Here is a 25814-nt window from a genome sequence, read left to right as displayed (position 1 = left end):
CAGGCAATGGTTCCTCTACACTATTAAAAATATACTAAAAAAATAAACCCATGTTCATACTGTGCAAAAACAACATCTTAAATACAGAAACAGCACGACAGGATACAATTAATAAATCAATTAAAAAGCAGAAAATTCCCAGAACAAATCTAGTGACTCTGGTTTTTTAATCCTGAGAAAAGCTTAGACCACAATAGAATCTGTGTAAGAAACTTCACAAAGAAACAAAGAGGTGTCTGTCTTAGACCATTGCTCCTATTCTTTCTTCTTGATGGACAAACCTATATGAATTCCACACAGATTAAAAAAGCACTGAACCATGCAATTATAATGGTGGAGGGCTTTTAAAATGCATTTACTGAGAAGAAACATTGGTTGTAATTTCTTTCCTGATGTCAGTACAGCCGTTACATAGCTCCCCTTTTGTCACTTTATTTCAGATTTCCACAATCCAGCAGGCAGCAGGAAGTTACAAAACTGGGAAAATGGCTCTTTCTGATGAAGTTACACTGAAGTACTGGGCTCCATTTTTTAGCAATTAGTTACTGTTGTTCAAATGGCCCAAGTCCTCATCTTGCATCAGTGTCAGACAGGCGTGACTGTCACTCTCCCAGGACGTCTGCGACTCCTTCTGTGGCCAAATCCAAGCTGTAAAACAGAAGACACTGGACCACCCCTCCTGGGACCCCCTGCTTGGGCTGGCTCCTTTCACCACAGGCCAGGCTCTATGACTTGTCAGAAGCTTGCCCAGGTCTCAGTTCTCTTCCAAGGCCACTTTGCTCAAGCTCTGCTATAACTGCCATGTATTTGAATTCACTGGATCTGTGGTTGAAGGTCTCCACTAATGCGTAGGTCTCGGAGCGATCTGTGGCGTAGAACAGCTGCACCTGGTTGGCCAAGCACTGGGCATCATGGACCACCTGGCAGTGAGAACAGAGCTGTGTCACAAGCACTGGGCATCATGGACCACCTGGCAGTGAGGACAGAGCTGTGTCACAAGCACTGGGCATCATGGACCACCTGGCAGTGAGGACAGAGCTGTGTCACAAGCACTGGGCATCATGGACCACCTGGCAGTGAGGACAGAGCTGTGTCACAAGCACTGGGCATCATGGACCACCTGGCAGTGAGGACAGAGCTGTGTCACAAGCACTGGGCATCATGGACCACCTGGCAGTGAGGACAGAGCTGTGTCACAAGCACTGGGCATCATGGACCACCTGGCAGTGAGGACAGAGCTGTGTCACAAGCACTGGGCATCATGGACCACCTGGCAGTGAGGACAGAGCTGTGTCACAAGCACTGGGCATCATGGACCACCTGGCAGTGAGGACAGAGCTGTCACCATCAGGGTGGGGCTGTGCCCGTGTCCCACTGGAAAAGAAATGCCACACTCCTACTCGCCACGTGGCTCAACTCTGAGCCACCTTAGTTCAGCAAATCTCTTAACAAAGCACCTCCCTGTGGCTCCTGACCTACCTAAACACTCCAGCACTGTGTGTTTCAGCAACTCTCCTGCTGTGCATCTGCCTCAGAGGTCAAGTGTAGCTTTTGTGATCCCTGCCCACTCCAAGACGCACCAAATCCTCATTTTTCCCTTCTTACAGCCGACCTACTTGCAAAGATTGTTTGCTCTGAGATCCAACAGGGAAAAAGAAAAGCATTACCAATTACTCCACTCATTGTTTCAGAAGGGGTGTCAGGAGGTGATTTAGAGGAGGGCTATTTTAATCATTCTGTTCCACCACTACAGTGCCCAGTGCCATCAGTCCAGGCACTGGTACAGTTATGCCAATAATGGTGTGCCCACACAGAGGGAAAGAGCACAGGTGTGCACAAACTGAACACTCAATTCTGAAGTCTCCTGCTTTGACAAAGAGGATTAAGCTTCAAACCCTGTTTTAACTTGTTTGCAGATAGCAACAGCTTTCATTTAAATTTGCTTCTGTTAGAAGGAAAAAAACCCAGTAGCTTTGTTCTTTTACAACGATCACTTGTAATACCCAAATTTAAAAGAAAGAATGCATGAACTGGAATCACCAAAGACTGATGATTCCCTTCTGGCTTTCCCTAGCCTTAAGTAGATTAGGTTAAAAAAAGACAGTGGGACCATTCTTTGGCAAAGGGTCTTTGAAAGGCTTCACTGTAATTTAATTTTAATTCAAAACTGTAGGAGGAGTTGCAGCATAAAACGAAGGAAGCCAATGAACAAACTTCTCTTACCAAGAACTTGGAGTCCATTTCTGCTGTCATTAGCACTATCCCTTTCTCCTTCTGCAGATCAGGATAATGGTACAAGACCAACTGGCTTGGAGCAGTTTCACCCTGGGTCTGAAGGAGAGAAAGAAACCTGTCAGTATCTCATAAAAACCTTCACTCCACTGCAGATCTGTGTGCTTGATTACAAAACTTTGAGTATTAACTGCCACAGAGGCAGTTCCTTCCCAGGGCTTAAGGGTCAGTTCTAATTAGAAGTTCATTATTCTTGGTATTTACAGAAAACAAGGGATTTGCAGAGTTAGGTTGTTTTTTTAACTTGACTAAAGACCATTTTGCATTTAAAAGAACCCACCATTTTTAGGAAGGTATTTAATCTTACAGCATCTACTGCTATTTTAAGTAGCTTGCACAAACAATTCTAAAAAGCTTGGCTCTTGCTCATGTTTTGAGTCTACTGAACTTCTACCTCATTATCCTCTACACTACAGAGACACTTAATACCCATAACTTTACTAATTTACCTGTAACTAATGTACAATTAAACCATAATTAATAACAGCTATTGTCATGAGAATTCTTTTCAAGTTAAGCTAGACAACCTGTTGGCTAAACTACTGAGTAAATAACATATGTTGCAATATACTGATACTATCTATTTCTGGATCCTAAATCAATTTTGAACTTTTTAACTCAAACACTCACCTGAACATTTATCAGGGAAGTGAAGTGTAATTCTGTTCCAGACCACTGCCCCACAAAGAACTCATAGCCTTCTTTTCTTGGCAAAGCATATAGAAACTGCAGAGAAATTATAAAAAAACACCAAATTTCCCTTACATAGAACAAAATGATGCCTGTGTCACACTGGCCTCAAGCATTTATGCTTTAGTGAGAGAACCACAATAGAAAAAAGAGTTTCTTTGCCCCACCACATGTGACAGGACAGCAAGAATCAGACTCCAAAGCACACAATAAAGCAGAATTACCCTATCAGTATTAATTCATTAGCAAATATCTTGACAAATACTTTTGTCAGTATTTTGAGACTTAAAAAGGAAAGGAGAATGGACAACATTCAGCCTCTGACCTTCTTGTTCTCACCTAGAAAACTAATAGCAGAAATGGTCAAATATAAGGTAAGGAGCAGAGCATTTAATCCGGTCATTTTATCAGCTGCTCCAGAAGAGGCAGCAAGCATCTCCTCTCTAGACATTTACAGCCTATCCAGCTCCACAGGTACACACCTGCTCGTTCTACCCACCAAGGGAAGGACAACATGGGAGCAGAAAACCTTGCAGGACACCTGACTGAATGCCAGTGCAGTGTACAGAAATGCACCTCAGGCTATAAATAACTTCCCAATCTCCAAGTGGCTCAGGAAGCCAGATACATTTGCTCTTGGCAAGTGAAGTAGGTAGGACTAATCTATCAGCACAGTAAAGTCTCCATTCCCTGGGAGATTCTGTGCTGCTGCTCTCTCAACCCTCCATCTTTTCTATCTAGATCAAACTGTTTCATACATATAAATAGGCACTGCTTTATCTGAGCACCAGGACAAGTGTTTGAACACCTGGATTTTACTAATCAGGCTGATACAAGGGGTATCAGCACAGGAGAGTCAAAAGTTAATGGATCAGGCTCTGAAGAGAAGCATTACAGCTCTACAGCCACACACTGCTGTACGTACCGATGGACACTTCTGGGCTCTCTTCCACATCAAATCAAACTTGACTGCCTTTGGGGAAGGAGAAAGAGAAGTTCAATTTCAGTAACACAAACGTGGATGCAGAGCTGCTCACAATCACCTCATTAACCTTTAGAGGGCACAGCTTCCATCTGGAGAAGGTCCCACTGTGGGGACAGATGGCAACGAGTGCCTGGAAAGCTGCATTTAGTTCTTATTTACCTAAAAGTCATCAGCATCCTGTTTTAACAAGGCTGTCTCTAGGATGCAGCAGCAAAATCCTTGGATCCAGAGCTTCATGCCTTGGATGTGGGGGCCCCAAGCCTGAGGCTTACATCCTCTTTCAGTAATTGCTGCACTGCATCATGTAGTGTCAACAGCTGAGCGAGACAACACATCCCTGGCTCCAAATTGTGGATTTACATCATTGTCATCTGTTCTTAGTATAAAAATGCAGCCCATCTATACACTCAATAACATACTTATTGCTTAGGTTTAAATTAAAACCACAACCCTATTTCAGCCCTGATGAAACCTGGCAATTTCATTCAGTGTTCTCTGTGTTTCCCCAAATCTTTTGCCTAATTTTTTTTTTGCTTCCTAGCACTGTATTAATATCTACTCTTATGTGTTCAAGAAAGAAAACATGTGCCATTCATCAAGAAGAAATTCCTTCATGTGTACTTTTGAGCATGGGAGAATTATGCAAGGCCTTTCTTTCAGCCAACAAAAAGCTTCTGGCAAAAGACAAAGGGTTTTTTTTTTCCCCTCGATGACACCATGAACTGCTTCCTAATGTGCCCGGGATCTGGTTTGCATTGAAGTCTTAAAAAGCTTCCAACATTCCTCCTAAAACAGTGCAGCAAAGCACAGCGCTAGCCCCACTAATGAAAGACCTACATTTTAGCTGGAGTCCTTGGCTTTGGCCCTCTGCTACAGTAAAAGTGCAAATCAAACTATTTTCACAACATCCACATGTTGGGAAAACTGAAACATGAGGCTGCTTGACTTCAAATCCCACACTTCCACTTTCAGAGCATTCAGCACATCACACATCTAGAACACTCCCTCCCACTGAGTTCAGCTGCAACAGAAAGGGCCAAATACAATCACAAATCAGACCCCAGATCTAAATGAGGTTCCAAGAACTCAAGGAACACACAGTTGTGAAAAGACAGATTTAAGAGATCACAATTACAGAATGACCCTGAAGAAAAAAATAAAGAGAAATCCCCAAAGTGAAAAAAAGTCTCCTTCTGCCTAATGCAAACTAAGAACAATTAACATCTGGAAAAGTTATCAGGAGTAAGAAGTATGATCTTATCTCAGGAAACACCCTGCAATCTCAAGAAAGACAGTGCTGCCAATAATTGCAAATGTATGAAATAAGTCCTAAGTGATTAGCCACATGCAAGTTACCAGCCAAGTGCTCTTGGACTGCCACATTAAGCTTGAGGCAGCTGCCTGTGCTGTGGGGAAGAGGGCAAAGGAACAAGCAACTCTGAGAAAAAGAACTCTAAAAATACAAATGCTACTTAATAAACTTTAGGGCCTTGCAAAAAGTGTTGGAGGCTTGTATTAAAATAAGCCTGGAAATTCCAGCCAGGTGTGCAGAAAAAAGTCCTTGATTTATTGAGACTCCTCTGAGTGAGAAAAAAAGGGATATGCATTTCTGAAAACAAAAGCCTTTGTTTGGGGCAATAAAATCACTCAGCAAGCAAGTTTGTTCTTGAAACCTCACTTTCCTTTACTGACTGCTTTTAAAAGCAGCAGAATCTCAGTTGGAAAGGAAAGCTTTCTATGCTGGCTTTTCAAGTGCAGAACTATAGCAGAACTACTTACAGGGATAACAGCATAAACTGTGTCTTTTGCAGAAAAATACTGATTCCAAATCTGTAGAAAACAAAGATGAGATACAGTTAAAGTCCAGCATTTAGCAGTAATGTTAAATGCTTTAAAACATCAACTGACCTTTGTAAGCACTTTGGGAAGTCATTTTTCAAGCCTGACTGATTTTCCTGCTAATGCAACATACTTCTGCAAAGGTTCCAGATGTACCAAAGGACAGATTCCAAGCAGGTAACAGAAATCAGCAGTGGGCTCAGAGGTGGCTCAGTATTTATTAACCATCAGAAGCACTTCTCACATCTTTCCCAACAATAACACTAATGACTTTTGGTTGTGTTTTTTGGTGGTGGTGTTTTTTTTAATAAAGAACATAGAAAACATTTCCAACAGAAGACAAGTCTTTGCATGATGCTCCTCTGTGTTAACAGTCTTTTTCTTCACCACAGCAGGATGACAACACCAAGTGTACCTGTACCCCCGAGGAGGACTTACCTAGATGGAGAAAACTTTATCTTTTCCTATGGATACCCATGTGAATATGCTTTTTGTAAACATACATCCACAGCTGTGTTTTATTTTTCAGTCTAAGTAAAATTTCCATCCTTACACACAGATTATTAAGCACAGATGTCAAGCAAAGTTTATTCCATTTAAATCCATCACCTGTGTTATTTCCTCTGCTGATTTTTCTTTCACCATCTCAACATTAAGAATTGAATCAAGTGTCTGCAAGAGAAAGCATAAAGAATCTGGCATGATGGCAGTTCTCCGACCTTGTAAGAATCCAGAATGAATGCATGCAATTACAGAGAACAAAATCAACCTAGGGGAATTTGATTCCATTTATAGTGTTACTTAGTCCCTCTAATTGCCAAATAAAATACAGCAGCAACACACTGAGAAGTGGATTCACACACTGAGGCAGAACAGATTCTTTCAGGAGTCAGCACACGCTTTGCTCCAGTTGTGCAGATGTCTACTGAAGCTGCAAGAGGAACAGCTTTTGCCTTCAGCCATCTCAAAGATGTGCTCTTTGGCAGATTTACACTGAAGAGTCACCAAAATACAAGAATGTGAAATAAAATTCTCTTGTCCCTGGGCTGGCTGATCACTACAAATGTATTTCCATGCTGTAAAAGGAGCTTAACCCTTTCCAATTAATGTTCAGAACAGATGCCTCAACTGGAAGGAATTTCCAGGGTGTCACAGAGAAGCACAGGGCAATAAAAACCCAGAGTGCCAGGAGTTCTAAGGTTGAACGAGGTCCCAACAGTTAACCAAGATCTTACACTCAAATGTAGCATAAGGAACACCAGAATTATGTCAAAGTGTTCTTGACTGAAACTGGCTGTGGCAATGCAAGTTAATCCACACCCTTGCCTTGCCACCCTCCTAACACTTGGGGTCATTTCTCTTACCTTATCCTTTGTGAATCCTCCCTTTGATGTCTTGCTGCCCAAGCCTTCTGCCTGCAAGAAAACATTCTTCTTTAGTTTTACAGCTAATACCATTGATTTGCCTTTCCTGCCACACATAACCTGCCTGCTGACAGAAACTCCTGAGTGGGAGCTCAAGATACTTGAAGATCACTACAGTGTATTTTTAATAAAATAAGTGATTGATTAGATGAAGTAAATAAGATTAGTAACCTAATATGAATAATGAATTTCAAGGCCACAAAGGGTTAGTCAAAAGGAAACTATTATGCATTTTGGATCCAATATTATTGAACTGTTTTCTTGCTTTCACTAAAAAAGTGATAAATGCAGGATTGTGTCATTCTTCTGACCAAATTAATCTGGAACTAATCAAACAAGGTTTCAAGCAGGGAATTTACAGTCTAAAAAATAATACAGAGGAGTATAGAGCAATGCTTTTAGCCACCACACAGTGAAATTTCAGAGCTCCTACTGATAGGGATACTTCCAGTTTGTAGCATTACTCTGATCCCATAAAAATAGCATTAGAGCTTCAGTGTATGTGATTTACAAAGAAAATTGTCCTTGCCTTTTCCTCCATGCATCTGATAAACTCTCCTTGTTTGGAATGTCCCACGGGCTGCTTTTTCACTTCACTTCTTTTTTCCATGCGGGATTCAAACACATCTGGATTGGACCTGAATTGGAACAGGGACTGTTAACAGTACAACAGAGCAACAGAACAGCTCGAGTTGGAAGGGACCCACAAGGATCATCCAAATCCTCCTCCCTGCTCCTTGTCCAACGGGACATAAATTCATATAACTAAAACATTCCAGTTTGCTTTTAAATAACCTTAAGTTTTTAATTATGACGATAAACAGGAAAAATCAATGCACAGTTAAGAAACTGTGAAAGCTGTTGCACAATATCTCCTATGACCCAAGGCTTTGGATTTGTTTTTGGCACTGCATTCCAACAAGACCCGGTTGGATGAGGCTCTGAGCAACCTGTCCTAGGGGAAGTTGTCCCTGCCCATGGCAGGAGGGTTGGAAGTGGCTGATCTCAAAGGTGTTTTCCAACCCAAGCCATTCCATGGTTCTGTGAGTGAGTCTGTGAAGTCTTTTGCTTCATTGATTTATACTGCTAAGTAAGGTAATCCATCTTTATCAGGATAATTCAAAACCATGATTCTTCTATGGGCTGTTCTCACTGTGGCCTTGCCAGCAGATAGACTTACATCTAAAATAAGACTCAACTTCTGCCTACTCACTTTATGTTCAAATCCTCCTTTATAATAAGATGGAAGGCTATAAATTGGAATACTCTTTGACTGCTCCGATAGTTTCCAAAATTGGAGTGTTCTTTGCCTGTTCCAAAGGTTTACAGGTGGAGAGCATTGCTGGGTGATTAACATCCTTTGGCCTTCTAAAATGTTTACTATGATACTGATTCATGTTCTTAACTTAAAATTTTAATTTAATCTTGGCAAAACTATCTCTAATCAAGCTGACCACGCTAGGAGACAATCCTCACTGACCTGCTGTCAAATACATGTGAATTTCAAGGCAATTGGCCTAAACTAATCGAGTTTCTCAAGGGGGAGAAAAGTTAAAAAAGGACATCTCTCCTTCAAGAGAGCGCTCCCCAGGCCCGCCCGTTCCGCAAAACGCAGCCCGCCCACCCCGGTCCCGCCGCCGCCTCCCTCAGGGCCCACCTCCGCAGCTCCTGGATCTTATGCCGGTACTTCCCGTAGAAGGGGTTCTCCTCCAGCGCCGCTTCTCCCGATCCCGCCGCCGTTCCCGATCCCGCTGCCGACCCCAGCACCCCCCGTGCCGGCGGTGCCAGCAGCCCGAGCGGCCGGAGCGCGGCTCGGCTCCTCAGGGCCACCCCCAGGCCCCAGCCCTGGCACAGCGGGCCCGCCATGGCTCCGCTCCCCTCAGCCCGCCCCGCGCTCCGCCCTTCGCTCCCCTCAACCCGCCCTCCGCTCCGCTCCGCTCCCCTCAGCCCGCCCCGCGCTCCGCCCTTCGCTCCCCTCAACCCGCCCTCCGCTCCGCTCCGCTCCCCTCAGCCCGCCCCGCGCTCCGCCCTTCGCTCCCCTCAACCCGCCCTCCGCTCCGCTCCGCTCCCCTCAGCCCGCCCCGCGCTCCGCCCTTCGCTCCCCTCAACCCGCCCTCCGCTCCGCTCCGCTCCCCTCAGCCCGCCCCGCGCTCCGCCCTTCGCTCCCCTCAACCCGCCCTCCGCTCCGCTCCGCTCCCCTCAGCCCGCCCCGCGCTCCGCCCTTCGCTCCCCTCAACCCGCCCTCCGCTCCGCTCCGCTCCCCTCAGCCCGCCCCGCGCTCCACTCTCCGCTCCGCCCTGCGCTCTCCCCTCAGCCCGCTGCGTCCTCCGCTCACCCCTCAGCCCGGCCCGCGCTCCACTCTCCGCTCCGCCCTGCGCTCTCCCCTCAGCCCGCTCCGCCCGCCGCTCTCCCCTCAGCCCGGCCCGCGCTCCACTCTCCGCTCCGCCCTGCGCTCTCCCCTCAGCCCGCTCCGCCCGCCGCTCTCCCCTCAGCCCGGCCCGCCCTCCGCTCCGTCCCACCGCCCCCGCCAGGAACCGGCCGGAGCCGCACACTGGAAAGGAGCTTTTATTGAGAGCAAAGCCGCGTTACATGCTGGAGCGCCGCGGAGCGAACAAGCGCGGTGGGCACGGCCCCGCTACCGGCTCAGGTGAAGGGACACAGTGGTCACCCAAACCCACAGGTACAGCCCAAAAGCGAACCCAGGAATCACGGCACAACAGCAAATCTCGGCAGGGCAGAGCTCTTTTTGCTACAGTTTGCTCTCACAACTTCATTGGTTTTGATTTCACTCAGATATCGCATTTTTCTCAAGGACTCGCTGCCCAGAGCATCCAGCCGCCCCTCCGGTACCCATCAGCAGGTGCACGAGTTAGGGCAGGGAGGGGATCCAGACGAGTGTATTTACTACACTCACAGCTTTTCATCTGCGCTGTGAATAAACACGGGAGAGAGCCCTGCCCGCACCTGGCATCAGGGCTTTGGGAAGCGTGCGGGATGGAGAGCAGTGGCATAGCAGAAACCTCGCTGGGATGGGACCAGTGCCCCCAGGCTGCAGCACAGAACAGACCACGGTACTGAGGGATGCTCGGATTTTGCCCAAGTGACAGCACAAGCCCATCCTACAAGTGACCACAGCAATTAGCCATCGACCGTGCCCTTGACATGCAAGTTAAGAAGCAGCCCTGGGCAGCCGTGTCCCAGCAGGGTGACCAGCTGAGCTCCCTGGGCACAGGCAGAGCAACAGCACACATCAGGTCTAGCTGGCATTTTCACTACTGCTGCTTGCTGAATAGCCTTCTAAAAATAAAGCAGACTGCAACAAAACAAAACACTAAAAGATTCACAGGGTGGTACTATAATCTTTTAAATTTTAAGGTAAAGTTAAATTTCATACAAATAAACTTCCAAAAATATTTTGCAAACTCTGGCATATGGCTATGATACAGTATGTACAAATAAAATATCAGAATGGTTACATTTTATTGCTTTTTTTCTTTATTTGGTTAAGGATTTATACAGTAATGTATAAAAGGGTATGGGAAGTGGCAAGAAGCAAGTGCTGGCTTCTTGTCCTCTCTGAAGCCAAGGGTGGTTGGTTTGGTTTTGTTTTTAAATATGGTGTTTTCAAATGTCACATCAAAAGCATTTTGGTAGTGGGTGGCATCTGCATTACCCAAACAGGATAGAAGAGCAACAGTGAAAGAAGCCTAGGAAATGGGTAATAGGGCTCCAATTTATACATTTCTTTGCTGATTCATACTTCCAAAATACAATTATTGATAAAACATCCAGTCTAAAGTAATATAAAAGTCAACAATTTTGAACTGACTTCCTCATAAGCTGATGCTTCACAGCGAGGTGGGAAATTTCAACTCACTAAATCATGCAAAAAACTCTTAACAGGATCAGTGATATTTGTGAGCAAAATTACCCAACTTGGCCCTCATCTAGCCTGCAAGAGAATCCCCTCTGCAAAAGTAATTTTTCTATGTTCCAGAAGGTAATAAATACATTCTGAGTTTAGATCCACTACTATGAACAGATCTAAGTTCCTCTAGTAAGGAAACCTCACTTACAAACCATGTGTCAGTACAGAATGATGATGGGATTGCACATGCCTACACAGCTTTTTACATCCTTCTGTTGGCAAGGAGACAAAAAATAAAGGTACCAAGAAGGGATCACGGTCACAATAGCCAGGAAAGAGCTCACAAGTGTTCTCTGGGCCTTCCCACCTGCTCACACTCCTGGAGTGTATCAGAGCACCACTGAGATATGAACTGCTCAGGTGCTGCTCAGCAGGCTGCACTGTAGGCTTTTACCTCTTAAGCATCTATTAAAGCTATTAAATATGTTCATTAAAAAAAAATAAATAGACAGGCTCATCTCACAAAATATAATCTGAATGCAACACAGCAAAGCCTAAACAATGCTGAAGTGAAAACTCAAGCACTCAGCAAGTTAATTGCTCCTGTAGGCTCATGATATAAAAACACTTTCAACTCTTCCCTTTAAAAATACATCCTGCTATAGATGGGCATGACTTACCCCTCCTGCTTTCCTCTGACTGAGGCCAAATTTATTCATGGATATAGTTAGTAAAAATCAGAAATTTAGCTGAATCTCTTAAACCTCCATTCCAGGCTCAGTTTCTCATTATAAACAGATTACTACCAACACAGCCCCTGACACAACTTGTCCTTAAATATGCATAATTTACTCTATCTCAAATATTTACAAGCAGAAGCAGCCCATCTTCACAAGACAGATTTCCCTTCTGCTCTACATAAAGTGCAGCTCTCTAATTTAAGGCAAATTTCAGTGAAATATAAAACCATAGTTTTATTTTAGTATGTACACATTTTAAATTATAAGCAATAACTCCCTTGAAAAGGAAATAATGAGAGGAAAATGTTTCCAAGTTTGGGAATTTTCTTGATTTTAACAAAGTCCCAATATTATGTCCTATCGACATATAAATTTGTAAATTTCTTTTCAATAAATGCAACTGAAAAAGAGGTGGCAATGTGTACAGTAATTTAGCTCCAAAGATCAGTAAAACACTGGGAAAGTGCAGCCATAGTTTTTCATGTCTGTAGCTTCCTTTAGCTACAGTAACATCCACCAATATCACATTCCTAAACATATATCCTATAGACCTAATGCTAATCTCAGTTCTTTTAGTGTGTATTTCTCATCTCCATCTGTGTCAAACTCCTTAAAGCTCTGTGATTCTTGGGCTGTGGAGCCAAACAGCTTTTGAAGGTCTTTGTAAGAGAGTTTTCCATCAGCATCTGCAGGTGCTTTTTCAAACAGTTTCTGAAGATCTGCAAAGAGAACAAGGACTGAGAAACAGCTCCTCTAAGTGCACAGGAATATCCCATAAGGTGCATTCCCAGCACTGTCTCTTAGCACTCAGTGATTACAAACAGCATCCCTGAGTGAGGGGTTTGCCTCCTATGTTGTCACAAGCTGCTGGTAACAGTATAGGAGCAAAAAGCATGAATATTTCTGGATTAAATTACACTAAATCTGAAGAAAGTAATCCCCACTTCGGGCTACAACTAACAGCCCATTTTATAACCACTAACTGCATACAGATGCAGTTATCCCCCACAAAAGCAAGCTCTGAATGACTGTTGCTATACCAACAGGACAGATGATATAAAGGGAAAAGTGTCTATTCACTTCCTGATGCAAAGAGCTGCCCTTTCAGGAGCTGAAGAGACTGAACAGCAAGATCCAGAAACCATTCATCTGACCAGGCAGTGTTCTCTTGGAAAAAAAATACAGACCAGAAAAAAGCCCCAGAACATACACACTCATAGCTACTTCTGTTTCCTTCAGCATGTTAATTCTGCCCTTGACTTTCCTCCCAGTCTCTGGGGCACTCAATGTAATACTCTGGTACTCAAAACAATTATAAAATCACTAATAATGCACACTCCTGCTTAAATGTCACTTTCTTTTCTTTTACATGCTCTTCTTTCAGTTTTTTTCTTAATTGCTTTAAAAAAACCAAACATTATCCTCAAGCTTTTAAAATTGACCTCACACCTCCCAGAATGTTTATACTTATCCTCTCCTGAACATTTACATGAAATACTCAGAAGAAAAGGTCAGCCTAAAATGGACATACCTTCGATGCTGGAAATTCCTGGTAAGGACAGATGGCTCAGCTGCCCATTTCTCTCTGTGTTGTCACCAGCTGACCTTGAAGCCACCCTTGAAAGGTCTGTGGGCTTTGCTGTAGTACTCTGACTACTTTCAACTGTTACAAAACAATTCCTGTTAGTCTTACTAATTCCACAGAATTACAGCTACCTAAACCAAATAAAAATCCAATAAAACTGATTTTTTTTTTAATTGCAGCAGCTCTATGGGATAAGAATATTTCAGAATGTAGCAATATTGTAGCTGCAATGCTTCAGAATGTAGCAGTGTTGCCCCTTTTTACTTTAATTGAAAGAATCTTCCATTCTGTACTAGGAGGTGTTTATTTACTTACTGTTTATAAACTCCCATACAAAGAATGACTTGGGAGTGTTTTCTGCTCCTCACTCTGAGGGTGCTGAAGAAGATTCATTAAGCAAATTGCATCTGCCCACCTGGGTTGCTTTCACCTTATCAGTACCAATATTCCCCAACAACAAGGTATAGGTTTCCAAGCACCTGCTTGGAATGAACAAGCAGCACAGTTCTATTGTAATGAAGTATTTAGAAGTCTGATGTTCAGCCAAGTGCAGAACTGAAGTCAGCAGAGGCAGAGACCTTTCCTCTCTGTTACACTTACATTTTGAAAAAGCAAAACCAGATGTTACTGGGTATAAAGTTCTACAGTTAATAACTGCCTGCCCTCAAACACCAGCTATTGATCCATGTGAATCCTGCCATACACCTTTTAAGTCACCTTCAAACTTTTGGAGTCATACACAGTTTTCTGTTTTAGCAACATCAGTTTCCCACCACTTTAACTAAAAAGCCTTCATCACAATCTTAAAGAACAGTCTAATTATCCACCTTAATTAGTAATTCTTTGAATTACACAGGGAAGCTCCAGGTTTATGGATTACTGTTACAAGACATTCTTACCATTCTTTGATGCTTCAATGGGTCTGTCATTTTCTGACTTGCCTGTGAGAGCACTGATCAGCTGAAGAGTCTCTTTTAGTTTTGATACCTGAGGATCTCTAGCTCCTGCTTCCTGCATATGTACCAAAAAAAAAAAAATCTTAAAATGCACCTCTTCAGTAAATGTAGAAGACCAGAAAGTGTAGTAATTTAAAATATGTCAGCACTTCTAACTGACTTTGAGGTATCCAGGCTGATCAAGTTTAAAATTATAAACAAGATTTAAAAACAATAAATAAATAAATAAATAATCTCTAAGAAGATACAATAAATAAATTCACATGGTCTGTAGGAAAACAACAGAATCAGTACCTCAACCTGAAAAACAGGCAATTATTTTGCATACACTCATTTCAAAAGCATCTGATGTTTATTTCTGTATTTCCTACAGAAAAGAGCAAGACACTGGAAAGCTGTAATATAAAACAGTCAAGCATACTTGGAGTGAGCACTTTAACTAAACTGCATCATTGTTTCAAAGGTTTATCTGCAGTAGTGAATACCTCTGTGCAGGAGCCACTGCATCTCTGCTACAATAAAACCCCCATATTTTTTAATCTGCAGGTCCCTCATTGGTACATTCCCAAGGACAGGTTGAGTTCACATCAGTACAAGCCCAGAACTGACAGTGCAGCCTGCTCACTCACCCATCTAACTGGTGGAAACTAAACTCAGCAGCATCCCCTCCTATCCCCAGCCCACAGTTTGGCCATTCAGTTGTACCCACTCCCAGCCAGTGATGGACCATTACTGAGAGGGGCTTGACTCCACTAGTGCATCTTTGCAGAACTTTGCTCAATTAAGGTCCATTTAAAACATCTTTAGAAAGACAATTACATGCTCTACTTATCCAGTGTAATATTTATTTCCTTACTTTACCTTCAGTTGTTTATTTGACTGAGTTTCACTATCTAGTTGATCTTCATTTTCCACTTTTAGAGAGGTAGTTGCATTATTCCCCTAGAGAAAAAACAGAGCAGAGTTTATTCATGTGCTTTTTATTTTCTACAACAGAGTTTCTTTCCTTCAAATTTGGCAGACATTAAGCAGAGATAAACCAGGGCAGATAGATTATAGAATAAACATGAAGTCATAAAAATGGGTCATATAATGTACCACAGCAACGTCAGCATGTGCCTTTATTGTTAAACATACAGAACATGTTCTTACAGACTGACCCCAGTGTGGCAAACAGAAAACACTGGAAGAATTTATGAAGGAGAATTTATGAACTTACTTAGGAGTTTTTTTTTATTATTATTATTGGGTTTGAGAGGTTTCTTAACAGTTTTTTTTAGAATTTAACCACTGTTGAACAAATGCAGAGTCCCACTTAGCCCCTCAGTGGGTCTTAACATATCTATGCCAGAGTGATTCCTAAAACATAGCTCAGTTTGTGAATCCTGCCTCTTAAAACAACCACACAACTTTTAAATGTCACAGTATTTTGGACACTTTCCTGTAGATATTGCAGGAAAGAAATTAAATACTGCTTCTGAGAACACTCTTAATGCTGGTTATCTGTTCAGGAACAAACTCCAGCCTTTTATAAATGAACTCCTAAGTATCTCAAGTTTCACTCTGATATTTTCTTGAGTTAGCACTGCAAAGCTGTATCTGCAGTGTAAGGGAAGTAGCAGCCCAAGGAGACACCCTGAGCCATCAAACTCTTACCACGATGGTGGATGAGTTCTCTCTTTTCTCTGGGCTTTTCACAACCAGGGGAGAGTTTTCCAACAGTGTAACTTTCCAGCTGAGGTTGCCAATGGCTGAATCCACATTTAGAAGCTTGATGTCATTCAACTTTTGGTACATCACTACAGTATTATTTAGCTGTTCCAAAGCTGCATGCAGTGCCTGGCTTTCCTGAAATATAAACAGAGCACATGTCAGTTTACCCAACCTCTGCAGCAACTCCTGCTATTAACAACACGACTGACCCAGTTTAACTGGGCAGACTTCAGGCTGCCTTTACACTGACACTACTGAAAACATCCAACTGGAAGCTTCCAGAAAGTTATTCTAACTTTCTAAAAGTTTGAAACTGAGATTCTTCCCCAGGGCTAACCTCTTTGTTGCTAATATAATCACTTCAGCTGTGCAGTGAACACAGAAAGCCTATTCATCTCCTTTTCCAGGTCAAGCTTTGTAAGCACAATGATTTTTCCCAAGAAAGCATGTACTGGGCATATTTATATACAGGATTCATTTTTGAGGAAGATATTGACTGTATTAAATGTAAGTAAATGCAGTCATTCTGTTCCAACCCATTCAGCTAAACACCTACACATTAACCTTTTTTTTTTTTTTGGTTGCTGAATTACTGTTTTCCACACCTCATTACCGTGAGAGTGACTCAGTACATGCCACTCCCAAGTTTGCTCAGATTAGCAAGTGGCTGCCATAAAATCCACTCCACTAAAAGCCTTGAACTTATTTTCATTTACTTTAGCAAAGCACACCTGTAATTTGTCAGATGTTGGTTTCACTCTTTTTACTACTCACCCAGTCAGAATACAAAATACCTCTCTCTCAGACCAGGGCACTTTCCTGTTTGCACATATACAGGAACAAACTAGAGCAAAATTATCTTATTATTTGCTTTAAGCATGCTATCTGCACTGTCTTGATAAAAAACATACTTTTTGCACACTACAGTACTGCAAAACACACGGGTAAGTTACATATCCATGACACTTGTACCAAAATTCCTTATGCAAGGGAGAAAAATACCTTTTTGCAGTATTCTGTCTGATTTCCCTCAGTCCTTGGTACAACAGTGGAGGGAAGTGAAGGCAGCTGTTTTAATTCCTTCTAAGGAAAGAAGTAGAAAATTGTGTTACAAAATCCCTGTGAATAAGTGTTTAATAAGTGGCAGACTGTAGCTAAGGATGTTACAAGTACAGTCACTCAGTCTGCTGTGCATGCAGTATCTTAACTAGGCTAATAGTTAAACACTTAAGGTCCAAATTTATTTTCATTAAACCCCCCTAATTAACTCTTCCCCATTTAATGAAGTATTATGATACACATTTCACTGGTACCATACACACTGCCATATCTGCAATGTTTTTAGAGCATCCACTGACTGAATCAAGCTTTATTATGTGTCTAATTCAGATTTTATCTGCAAGAATTCTTGTATTGCAGTTTAGCTGAAAAACTGTACTTATTAGTTCAGTTTCTTAATGCCAAGTGAGAGGTCAGGATAAACACAGTGAGTAGTTTCTGCTGAAGACAGCCAGCAGAACTATTTCATCCTAATATAGATTCTTAATTCAACCAAAAAACTATATCAATATTCTGACATCCCCAAACTTCAAGCATTTCTTTAACTTGCTTCATATTGGGCAGTGTGAAAGCAGTGCATTTTTCTTACCACATCATTCTGGAGTATTTCTATGGATTTCTTGTATTCCTCAATAGCTGTCTGTATATTTTCAACATCATGAGCAACACTGGTAAGGGTGCTACCTATGTTGGCTACAGTCTGCAATAAAAAACATGACAGAAAGCTCAGCCTTCCCCAAACTGCACTGTCCCAAACTACCAATCAGCTAAACACAACATTTTGTTAGTGAAACAAAATCAGGCACGTGACTTCGAAGAATTTGGAAGATTTTTGCACCCAAAATTGCAAACTACACCCAATGCAACCTGTGCCCTGGAGGACCTCAGGACACCTTCAGCACCAGGAACAAAAGCCACTGCCCAAGAGGAATTCCCCCAGTAATCCCTAAGGATTTTAACACCAGCAGGCATCCTTATTTCCAGGAATGGTACCTACAAGGAAAAAGGCTCAAGAAAACCAAATCCCACATAAGAAAGACAATCTTGACATAGGATCACTTAGGTTGGCAAAGACCTCTAAGACTGAGTCCAGCTGTTAACTCAGCAATGCCAAGTCCACCACTAATCCATGTCCCCAAGCTCTGATCCATGTCCTTTAAATACCCTCAGGGATAGCAACTGCAGTAGCTCCCTGTGCAGCCAGTGTTTGACAAACTATTCAGTGAAAAAATTTTCCCTGTAATCCAATCTAAACCTCCACTGGCACAGCTTTAGGTTATTTCCTCTTGTCCTATCCCTTGTCACTTGAGAGAACAGCCTGACCCCCCCACCTGGCTGCAACCTCCTTTCAGGAAATTGTGGAGAGTGATAAGGTCCCCCCTCAACCTCCTTTTTTCCAAGCTAAACACCCCCAGCTGCTCCTCCTCACACTTGTGCTCCCTGTCCAGCTCCACTGCCCTTCTCTGGACACTCTCCAGCCCCTCAATGTCCCTCCTGAATTGAGGGGCCCAGAACTGAGCACAGGATTCGAGGTGTGGCCTCAGCAGTGCCCAGTACAGGAGGACAATCACTGCCCTGGTCCTGCTGGCCACACTCCTCCTGACAGCAACATGCCTTCAGACTTGCTTCTGACCAGGACACAGTGAAAATCCAGCCTGCTTGTAGCAGCAAATAAGGAGCTTAGGAAGCAGCTTTGTACTCCTCTCAGAAAAAGAAATCCTGGCAGCCCCATCAGCCACACCACACTCATTATACATTAATTATACATTAATTTTGTAGGGGTAGGAAATGAGATGTGGCAACACATAATGCCACAAAGACTGAACTAACATTAGGTGTTAGCCCAACATAAATGTTTATTGCTAAATAAACAGAACAGCCAGGGAATAACCAGGCACATTTCAAAAAGCCATTCTTTTAACCTAAATAAACAGGACAGTTCTTTGGTAAAGAATGCTCAGTAAGGCACACAGTCAGACATTGTATTAACAGAAAACATTTCATTTTCTCATTTAAAAAGCTAAACAAACCACCTGTTTGCAAGCAGTTATAAAACTTTTTCCAAGTGTCTCACATGATATTAATATTAGCAACTTGAAGGAAAGTAACCAGAAAGACCAGCTGCAAGGTGCACCTGGGACAGCACAATACAAACAAATGCATCTCCAAAAGGGATCAACAAGGTCTTTAAATTTTTTACCTAGGACCATACAATTTATGAAGTCAAATTTTAAAGACAAATTTTCCTTGCAACTCAGGTAACTCCTGCTGTCAGTGCTGTCCCCAAGAGCCCAGCTGCAGCTTAACACACAGAAGACATTTAGTGATAGCCACATTCACAGAACTTACCTTCTGAAGTTTCTCTACTGTGAGGGGAAGAGAAATCAGGTCAGCAGCAGATTTTATATTGTTTTTGAGATGATTTACTGTTGAGGTCAATAGTGATATCTAAAACCAAAGAGGAGTACTTAGAATTAGGCAACACAATCCTGATTCTGACCTCTCCCAATGCTGATGGCTTAATGTGTAACATTAAAACATAAGGCAATACAAAATTATACAGGTAAACACAAAAACCACCCCTGTCTCTAGGTTAGAAATCCTGTCTAGGCTACATTAAAAATATTCTGCCTCTTACAAAAAAGCAAGGTTTTATTTAACTATTTTTTAAAACTAAATGAAAGCCACAGAAAACCCTTCTTTTCAGTAAGGTACCCTCTGCCAGTTTTACATTCATCCTCTTAGAGAGAGGCTGTTGCCCAAGAAAGACTTAAAAACTTGTGCAAGCAGTTTTCATGTGTAGGAAACCATCACCCACTTCTGTATTTAGCAATGAAACCTGTCTGGCAAAACCCAGCAAAGCCATGCAACCTCTCCAGCTGAGTGATGGGCAAAGGTGCACCTATCATCCAAACCCTCTGCTACTACACCCATGGAACAAAGACTAAAATTCACTTTCTTCTGGTTAAAAAAACAAAGTTGTTTTGCAGGTTGAGGAAAAGATCCTAATTTTACATTAGGTTAATGTAAACCAGCTGGCATGCAGACTCTCTAGCTCACAGCTGTGAACATCAGCTGAGATTATTCCCAGCAGTACATCCCAACAATTCACAGATAAAAAAACAGCAAGAAAATTTTGATTCCCTGAAGATCTGGCTCAGAGTGTAACCAGACCCTGAAGTAACCTGGGGGCCTGCAAGAACCACGTGCAAGTATCTTTAACAGCCAGGTGCAGATAAGAGCATTTTAAGTCTCATGAAAAGCCTGAATAACTATAGCTAAAACAGTGAGATGCTAAAGAAAGCAAATCAAATTTTCAGATGTGCCCCAGTAAGCACTTCACCACCACAAGGGACTGAAGAAAAATCAATCTAAGCAGGCACTTCAGTACTCTAACAAATTAAACCAGAGCACCTGGGTCAAGAAGAGTTCCCCCCACACACCTCTTGATACCATTCACTGTGAGCAGCTCTGAGCTTCTACCCTCCAGGGCAGAAATTGCAGTAAAAGCCCTGCTGGATGCTTCATTTGAAGTGTGAGTTAATAGAGCAGCTGAGCAAAGAGCTCTCTGCTAAATGGCTTAGCTCTAGCCCCATCAACAGAGCCAAGATTTACACCAGCTCAGAGGCTGAGTGTGTGTTAGCAGCTTTTATTTTCACAGGACACCAGGCCTTAGTTTGTAGCAACAGGAGCTTGCTCTGAGTCAGGAAACTCTTTTCCACACTTACAAAACATTCTCAGAAATTAGAAATGTCAAATCTCTCATCATAAACATCACAACTATTTGGCAGGAAAAGTAAGAATTGCACAGTTCTTGGGTTCTTTTAAATTCTGCCTGAACTCCCTCCACCAGTTATGCAATTTCTCCTCTTGTGATCAGTCTCCAGCCCAGCTGGATGCTCAAGCTGTTTTTTGCTTGTTTATAATGAGGTTTATACTCTATTTGAACTTTAAAAATAAAAGCTAATGTATATGGCCAGAGAAGTCCTTAGATAAAATTAATTTCTATTAAAAAGAACTGAATGGAATATTTTATTATTTTTCAAAATCAAGGACTGATTCCCTCTCACCTGTTTATTGATCTCTGTGATATTGATCCAAATTTTACTCAGCCCCAGTTCTCCAGTCTCAATTTGTTCTAGCTGCTTTTGGTTCTGCACCAAATCTTCATTCAGTTTAGGAATTTCTTGGAATGATGTCTTTTGATTAGATTCCACTAAAAGAATGAAGAAATAATTAAAAGCAAACCAAAACAAAAATCCAGGCAAACAACACTAAAAGGCATAAAATAAATTACAAACAGCAACATCCACAACAGTGAAAGAAGGCAATAACAGTTTCTATATACAGGTTTATTGCCAGTCTGGATTCAGTGTTTGCTCAGAATGACAGCTATTTTTTGTTTTAAGAGTACCAATATCTGCAGAGAGAACCCAGAGAGACTGAACTAAATTTAACACTTTGCATAGTCCTGTCATTCTGGCAAACCTCAGTAGGTCTTTATTTAGTGCAGTTATTTTGCATTACCTTCACAGGGGAACATGAAATAGTAATGGGCCTGTGAATAAAGAGTTGCCAACAGTCCCAGGGCAAAGGAGGCAGGTGAAATGAACCTCAGTGCCCTTTTCAAGCCTGCAGAGGGGCCGCTAACAATGAAGTGAATTCCAAGGAGATTAATGTAATTAGTTGCTCTGTATGACAGTTACTATGTATGCTCTAAAAACAACTGAAAAAATAATGTATAAGCTTAGGCACAAATGCCTGTTGGTAAACAAATCAGTAAACAAGGTCCTTGGAAATTAAGTCAGTTATTAATGCAATTAATATTACAGGAAGGGGGAAACATGCAGCTCAAAGCAATTCCAGTGAGCCTCAGAAATGCAGCTCTTCCAGATCTGCAGTGACTAAGCTGTTTAGCTGAGCTGTGAGGCAATCCTAAATCCCTAGGTCTGAGAAACAAATAAGCAAAGGTTTTGAGATGAAGATGACAGAGTTCTCCAAAATCTGCATGTCCACCCTGTAAGGCAGCAGTGGAAGGCTCCACAACAATCAGCCCTTGTTCAGAGCAGACTGCCAAGAGCAGAGGCACCTGCGTGATGTGTAGCTGGCAGATCCCAGAATAAATTTCCAGTGCAACCCATCCAGTCAAAAGAAGAATCCCAAACACACAAAACTGGAAAGCTGTGCATATTCAGAAACCCACCTCACTTCTCTTTAAGCAAGTTCTAGAAATACTTTCTAGGTGCAAAGAAATCTGCACTGGATCACCCAAGGTCCAAATGCTTCTGGGTAGGTAAGACCTTGAAAGGTGTATTTTAGTCAAAACAGATTGAGGACTAATTTGTGCATTTGACACAAGCAGCTCACACTAAGTCTCATGTATTCATAGGCTTTTGTAGACAAATTATTTTGCATTTTGTCACTCTCACTGGGAACAGTGGGACTCCACTTGAAGAGTTTTTTGGAGCACTAAGAAGGAAGGTTAAATGCCCCATGCTCTTAGCATCATTGCTGACAACTGAAGGGAAAACACTACATGACTTCCTCCTGTTCCAAACATACTTAATGCAAAGACATCTTGTTTATAAAAAGCACTCATTCCATCATTACTTTGTGCAAAGGATGGCAGAACATACCAAATACTGTCACAAACACCTGCTCTTATGGGGAAAAAAGTCTGGATGAAGATTCAGAGAAAGGTTCCTTTTCCAAACTTGGTGTACGACAGATGGGTCACCTGCCTTTGTTTCTCTGTTCACCCACACATTTCACCAAGGCAAAATGTTACCTTTGAGAACCAGGTTGTTCTTGCTGCCTGCTTTTTTTGTTGTTGTATTTAAATTCTGTGCCTCATCATGAGGCTCCCATCCAGCTCCTAGGCATGGTATTATGATGGCAAGGAAATCTGACACGTTTATCACCAGGCAAAGCATTAAACGTACAGCTTTTCTATCAGAGCTATTAAGAGGGAAACAAGGCCATCTGTAATTGCCAGGCAGGGAGAACATACTCAGGGAGAACAGCTGCTTTAACAAAGAGCTCTGTGTCCAACAGGAATGATGAAACTTAGCTACACCAAAGCCAACAAATGCTGTCCTGGTGCAAAACTTTTACCAGCAGCACACCCTTTAAGGGGAGTAGTTCATGAAGAGCAGCAGGTCCTGAACCAGAACACAGAAAGAGCTACAAAGCAGCACCTGGAACTGAAGGTATCCTGCAGAATGAGGGAACAGCAAGCCTCTCACACCCAGCCAGCCTGTTCCACCTTGGCAGACAGCTCCCACCTCACACGCCTGAACAGCAACACCCAAATACCAACACCAAAGAATTTCTACACACACTTCCTCAATGCCCCTTTTATCACAACCAAGACAACTCCTTTGCTCACCTTTTTCAATCTACACAGGATTTCAAACACTACCAACATAAGGCACCAAAGCACACCTTGTGCCCAGAGGTGAGTTACAGAGAGCCAAGAGCACATATCACATGCATGGTATGTGTAAGAGCACATACCTTACATGCACATATCACCATTTGTTATACCTCAGCCTACAGAAGTTATTATATTGAAAATTTTGACATGGGAATCTTGACATGGACAGAGAAAACCTGAGATTTACAGGCAAAACACTTCATCTTAACTCCACACTTCAAAGTATTAAACATATTAACTCCACACCACACATAACCCAATGTAAAAGTTGAACAAGAACAGGTCAGTGCAAGCAAAATAAACATTCAGAGGATACAGAGAGAAAATATACTACTGAAGCAACATTCAAATGACAGTAATTCCACAGCAAGTATCAGAGGTTTTTTAAAAAGAGTTCAAGACAAGACCATAATTTTTCTTAATTTTTTTTTCAGAATTCCCTAGACTGCTTTGACAAGTCTGATCAGAACTTGTTCTTTGGAAGAGAGCACTCTGAAGACCAAAGTCAGGAATTTTAGAAATGTATCCACAAGCAACTACAGGCCCACCCAGTCCAGTGTCCCTGCTCCTCAGAAGATACAGAGCAGGCAAGAATATCTAGCATTCACCTTAGATTCACCAAGTTTCTGTGTTCTTGGCTCAGAGCACTCCTCAATTCAGATGTTATTTGTCTACTCAGTATTTTCAGACTTTGACTGAGCAAGCAACCAAAGAAAATGTGAAATAGTAGCTACATTCATACTTACTAGTTCGAAACTTCTCCTTTATTGCATCCAAATCCTCCTTGAGAGCCACCTGCATCCAGACTAAGCCAACACACGCGACCACACAAGCAGCAAGAACGACAAACGCACATAAAGGGTAACAGAACCTGCAGCACCGCAGGTAGTCTCCCCTGCAGAAAACAAAGTAACAGATTGTGAATATACTGCAGTGCCTAGAAAAGTGTTATTTTAAATGCTACAAAGTAAAGGACAGTGTTATAAGAGCACACATTTTGGCTGACAAGGGCTAACAAAGAGCACTTTCAGGAATAAATAAGGCTATAAGGTCAGGTCAGGGTTGTTACTCTCTATTCAGTTTATCCTCAGCAGGCACATCTAGCATATTTAAAAGCAGCTGTCAGGTTTCCTTTACTAAAATATCCTGCTCTGCTGACATAAAACTTATGCCAGGCACATCTGCTTGATAGCTAGAAAAACACGCTTCAAAACACGGAATTACCATAATGTCACTTCTAGAGCGTTCTAAATTGTGAAAGCCCAGGTTTCCCTGAGACATGCCTACTTTCAGGTATGCACAGAGGCCCATTATTAATGCTGTTACTTAACTGAAAAGCTTATTTACTGGCAAAAGCACAGCACGTCCCCGAGAAAACCAGCACTGTGCCAGCCCGCAGGACGGTGCCATGCTGAGCACACACACACACACACACACACACACGGGTAACTGCGCCCAGCCAGCATCTCCCCCGAGTTTAGTCCACAAGGGCTTGTGCTGCGTGGAGCATAAAACAGAAAAAAAAAAAATAATTCAAAAGCCAGAGGATTGTCCAGTGGGAGCTGTCTCTAGCCATGGCTTGGAACTAGATGATCTTTAAGGTCCCTTCCAAGCAAAGCCGCTCTGCGACCCGATGACACTTTATCCCCAGACAGGCGACCTGCGGGGTCGGACACGCTCAGCGCAGCTCCGGGTGTCCCCTGGCAGTCCCCAGCCTCACACGCCCCCTCAGAGCCCCAGCCGCGAACCCGACCCGCCGAAGGCAGCGCAGCCCCGCCGCGCAGCCGGGGCAGGACCCGTCCGAGCAGGGCCCCGCCGGCCCGGGACTCACTTTCCGCAGCGGCCCCGCGCCCCGGCGAACTCGTCCTCCTCGGAGCTGGACTCGGAGTCGGAGGCGGGCGGCTCGGTGCGCAGCAGTCGGTGGCCCGAGCCCTTCTTGGCGGACTTCTTCCTGCGGCCGTCGGCGGCCAGGCCGATGAGGGCGTTCAGCTCCTTCCGCTTCTTCATCCTCTTGTGGGGCGGCGGCGCGGCCGGCGGCTGGCTCCCGCCCGCCTCCTCCTCCTTCTCCTCGGCCGCCGCCGCCGCCAGCGCGCCCCGGCTCGCCAGCCTGCGGGCCGGCGGCGGCTACAGGCGCTCCGCGGGGCCGCGGCTGTTGCTCCTCCGCCGGCCCCGCGGCGGCTCGCCCGGCCCCGCGGCCGCCGCCCGCCCCGCCCGCGCCATGGCCGCT

General features: G+C 43.2%; 3 protein-coding genes across 5 annotated transcripts; 1 reads left to right on the top strand and 2 right to left on the bottom strand.

Annotated features, from left to right (window-relative positions):
• Positions 1 to 148: 148 nt before the first annotated feature.
• On the bottom strand, positions 149 to 9113 carry ATPAF1 (ATP synthase mitochondrial F1 complex assembly factor 1). 3 transcript variants are annotated; one of them, XM_066555721.1, is made up of 9 exons: positions 8888 to 9113; positions 7760 to 7868; positions 7171 to 7221; positions 6416 to 6478; positions 5747 to 5797; positions 3908 to 3955; positions 2923 to 3018; positions 2224 to 2331; positions 149 to 920 (listed from the first exon to the last, which is right to left on the bottom strand). In XM_066555721.1, exons 1-9 carry the CDS (start codon positions 9094 to 9096, stop codon positions 726 to 728), a joined length of 930 nt encoding a protein of 309 aa, XP_066411818.1. In that variant the 5' UTR covers positions 9097 to 9113; the 3' UTR covers positions 149 to 725. The 3 variants fall into 3 exon arrangements, with proteins under 3 accessions (XP_066411818.1, XP_066411819.1, XP_066411820.1); XM_066555722.1 differs by having other exon boundaries at positions 149 to 648; XM_066555723.1 differs by lacking the exon at positions 149 to 920 and adding an exon at positions 1189 to 1320.
• LOC136560273 (uncharacterized) lies at positions 9095 to 9881 on the top strand. The gene is made up of 2 exons (XM_066556002.1): positions 9095 to 9284; positions 9370 to 9881. Exons 1-2 carry the CDS (start codon positions 9095 to 9097, stop codon positions 9879 to 9881), a joined length of 702 nt encoding a protein of 233 aa, XP_066412099.1.
• Positions 9778 to 25680, bottom strand: EFCAB14 (EF-hand calcium binding domain 14). The gene is made up of 11 exons (XM_066555606.1): positions 25419 to 25680; positions 24334 to 24482; positions 21222 to 21367; positions 19501 to 19599; positions 17741 to 17851; positions 17095 to 17175; positions 16036 to 16227; positions 15241 to 15321; positions 14323 to 14434; positions 13370 to 13501; positions 9778 to 12557 (listed from the first exon to the last, which is right to left on the bottom strand). Exons 1-11 carry the CDS (start codon positions 25592 to 25594, stop codon positions 12382 to 12384), a joined length of 1455 nt encoding a protein of 484 aa, XP_066411703.1. The 5' UTR covers positions 25595 to 25680; the 3' UTR covers positions 9778 to 12381.
• Positions 25681 to 25814: the final 134 nt, after the last annotated feature.

This window comes from Molothrus aeneus, chromosome 9, assembly GCF_037042795.1.
Source record: "Molothrus aeneus isolate 106 chromosome 9, BPBGC_Maene_1.0, whole genome shotgun sequence".
NCBI classification, from domain to species: domain Eukaryota; kingdom Metazoa; phylum Chordata; class Aves; order Passeriformes; family Icteridae; genus Molothrus; species Molothrus aeneus.
This window is presented reverse-complemented; position numbering and strand designations above follow the sequence as displayed.

What these genes read in the sequence shown, in the direction of transcription:
- EFCAB14 (XM_066555606.1), bottom strand. Translation starts at nt 25,594, where the DNA reads ATGAAGAAGCGGAAGGAGCTGAACGCCCTCATCGGCCTGGCCGCCGAC. An exon ending in AGACAGAATACTGCAAAAAG is followed by an intron (nt 16,228 to 17,094) that starts GTATTTTTCTCC and finishes TTTATATTTCAG; the next exon opens with GAAAGCCAGGCACTGCATGC. An exon ending in CATTGAAGCATCAAAGAATG is followed by an intron (nt 13,502 to 14,322) that starts GTAAGAATGTCT and finishes GTTTTGTAACAG; the next exon opens with TTGAAAGTAGTCAGAGTACT.
- LOC136560273 (XM_066556002.1), top strand. Translation starts at nt 9,095, where the DNA reads ATGGCTCCGCTCCCCTCAGCCCGCCCCGCGCTCCGCCCTTCGCTCCCC. An exon ending in CTCCCCTCAACCCGCCCTCC is followed by an intron (nt 9,285 to 9,369) that starts GCTCCGCTCCGC and finishes CGCTCCCCTCAG; the next exon opens with CCCGCCCCGCGCTCCGCCCT.
- ATPAF1 (XM_066555721.1), bottom strand. Translation starts at nt 9,096, where the DNA reads ATGGCGGGCCCGCTGTGCCAGGGCTGGGGCCTGGGGGTGGCCCTGAGG. An exon ending in AAGATCCAGGAGCTGCGGAG is followed by an intron (nt 7,869 to 8,887) that starts GTGGGCCCTGAG and finishes GTTCCAATTCAG; the next exon opens with GTCCAATCCAGATGTGTTTG. An exon ending in CTTCCCTGATAAATGTTCAG is followed by an intron (nt 2,332 to 2,922) that starts GTGAGTGTTTGA and finishes TCTCTCCTTCAG; the next exon opens with ACCCAGGGTGAAACTGCTCC.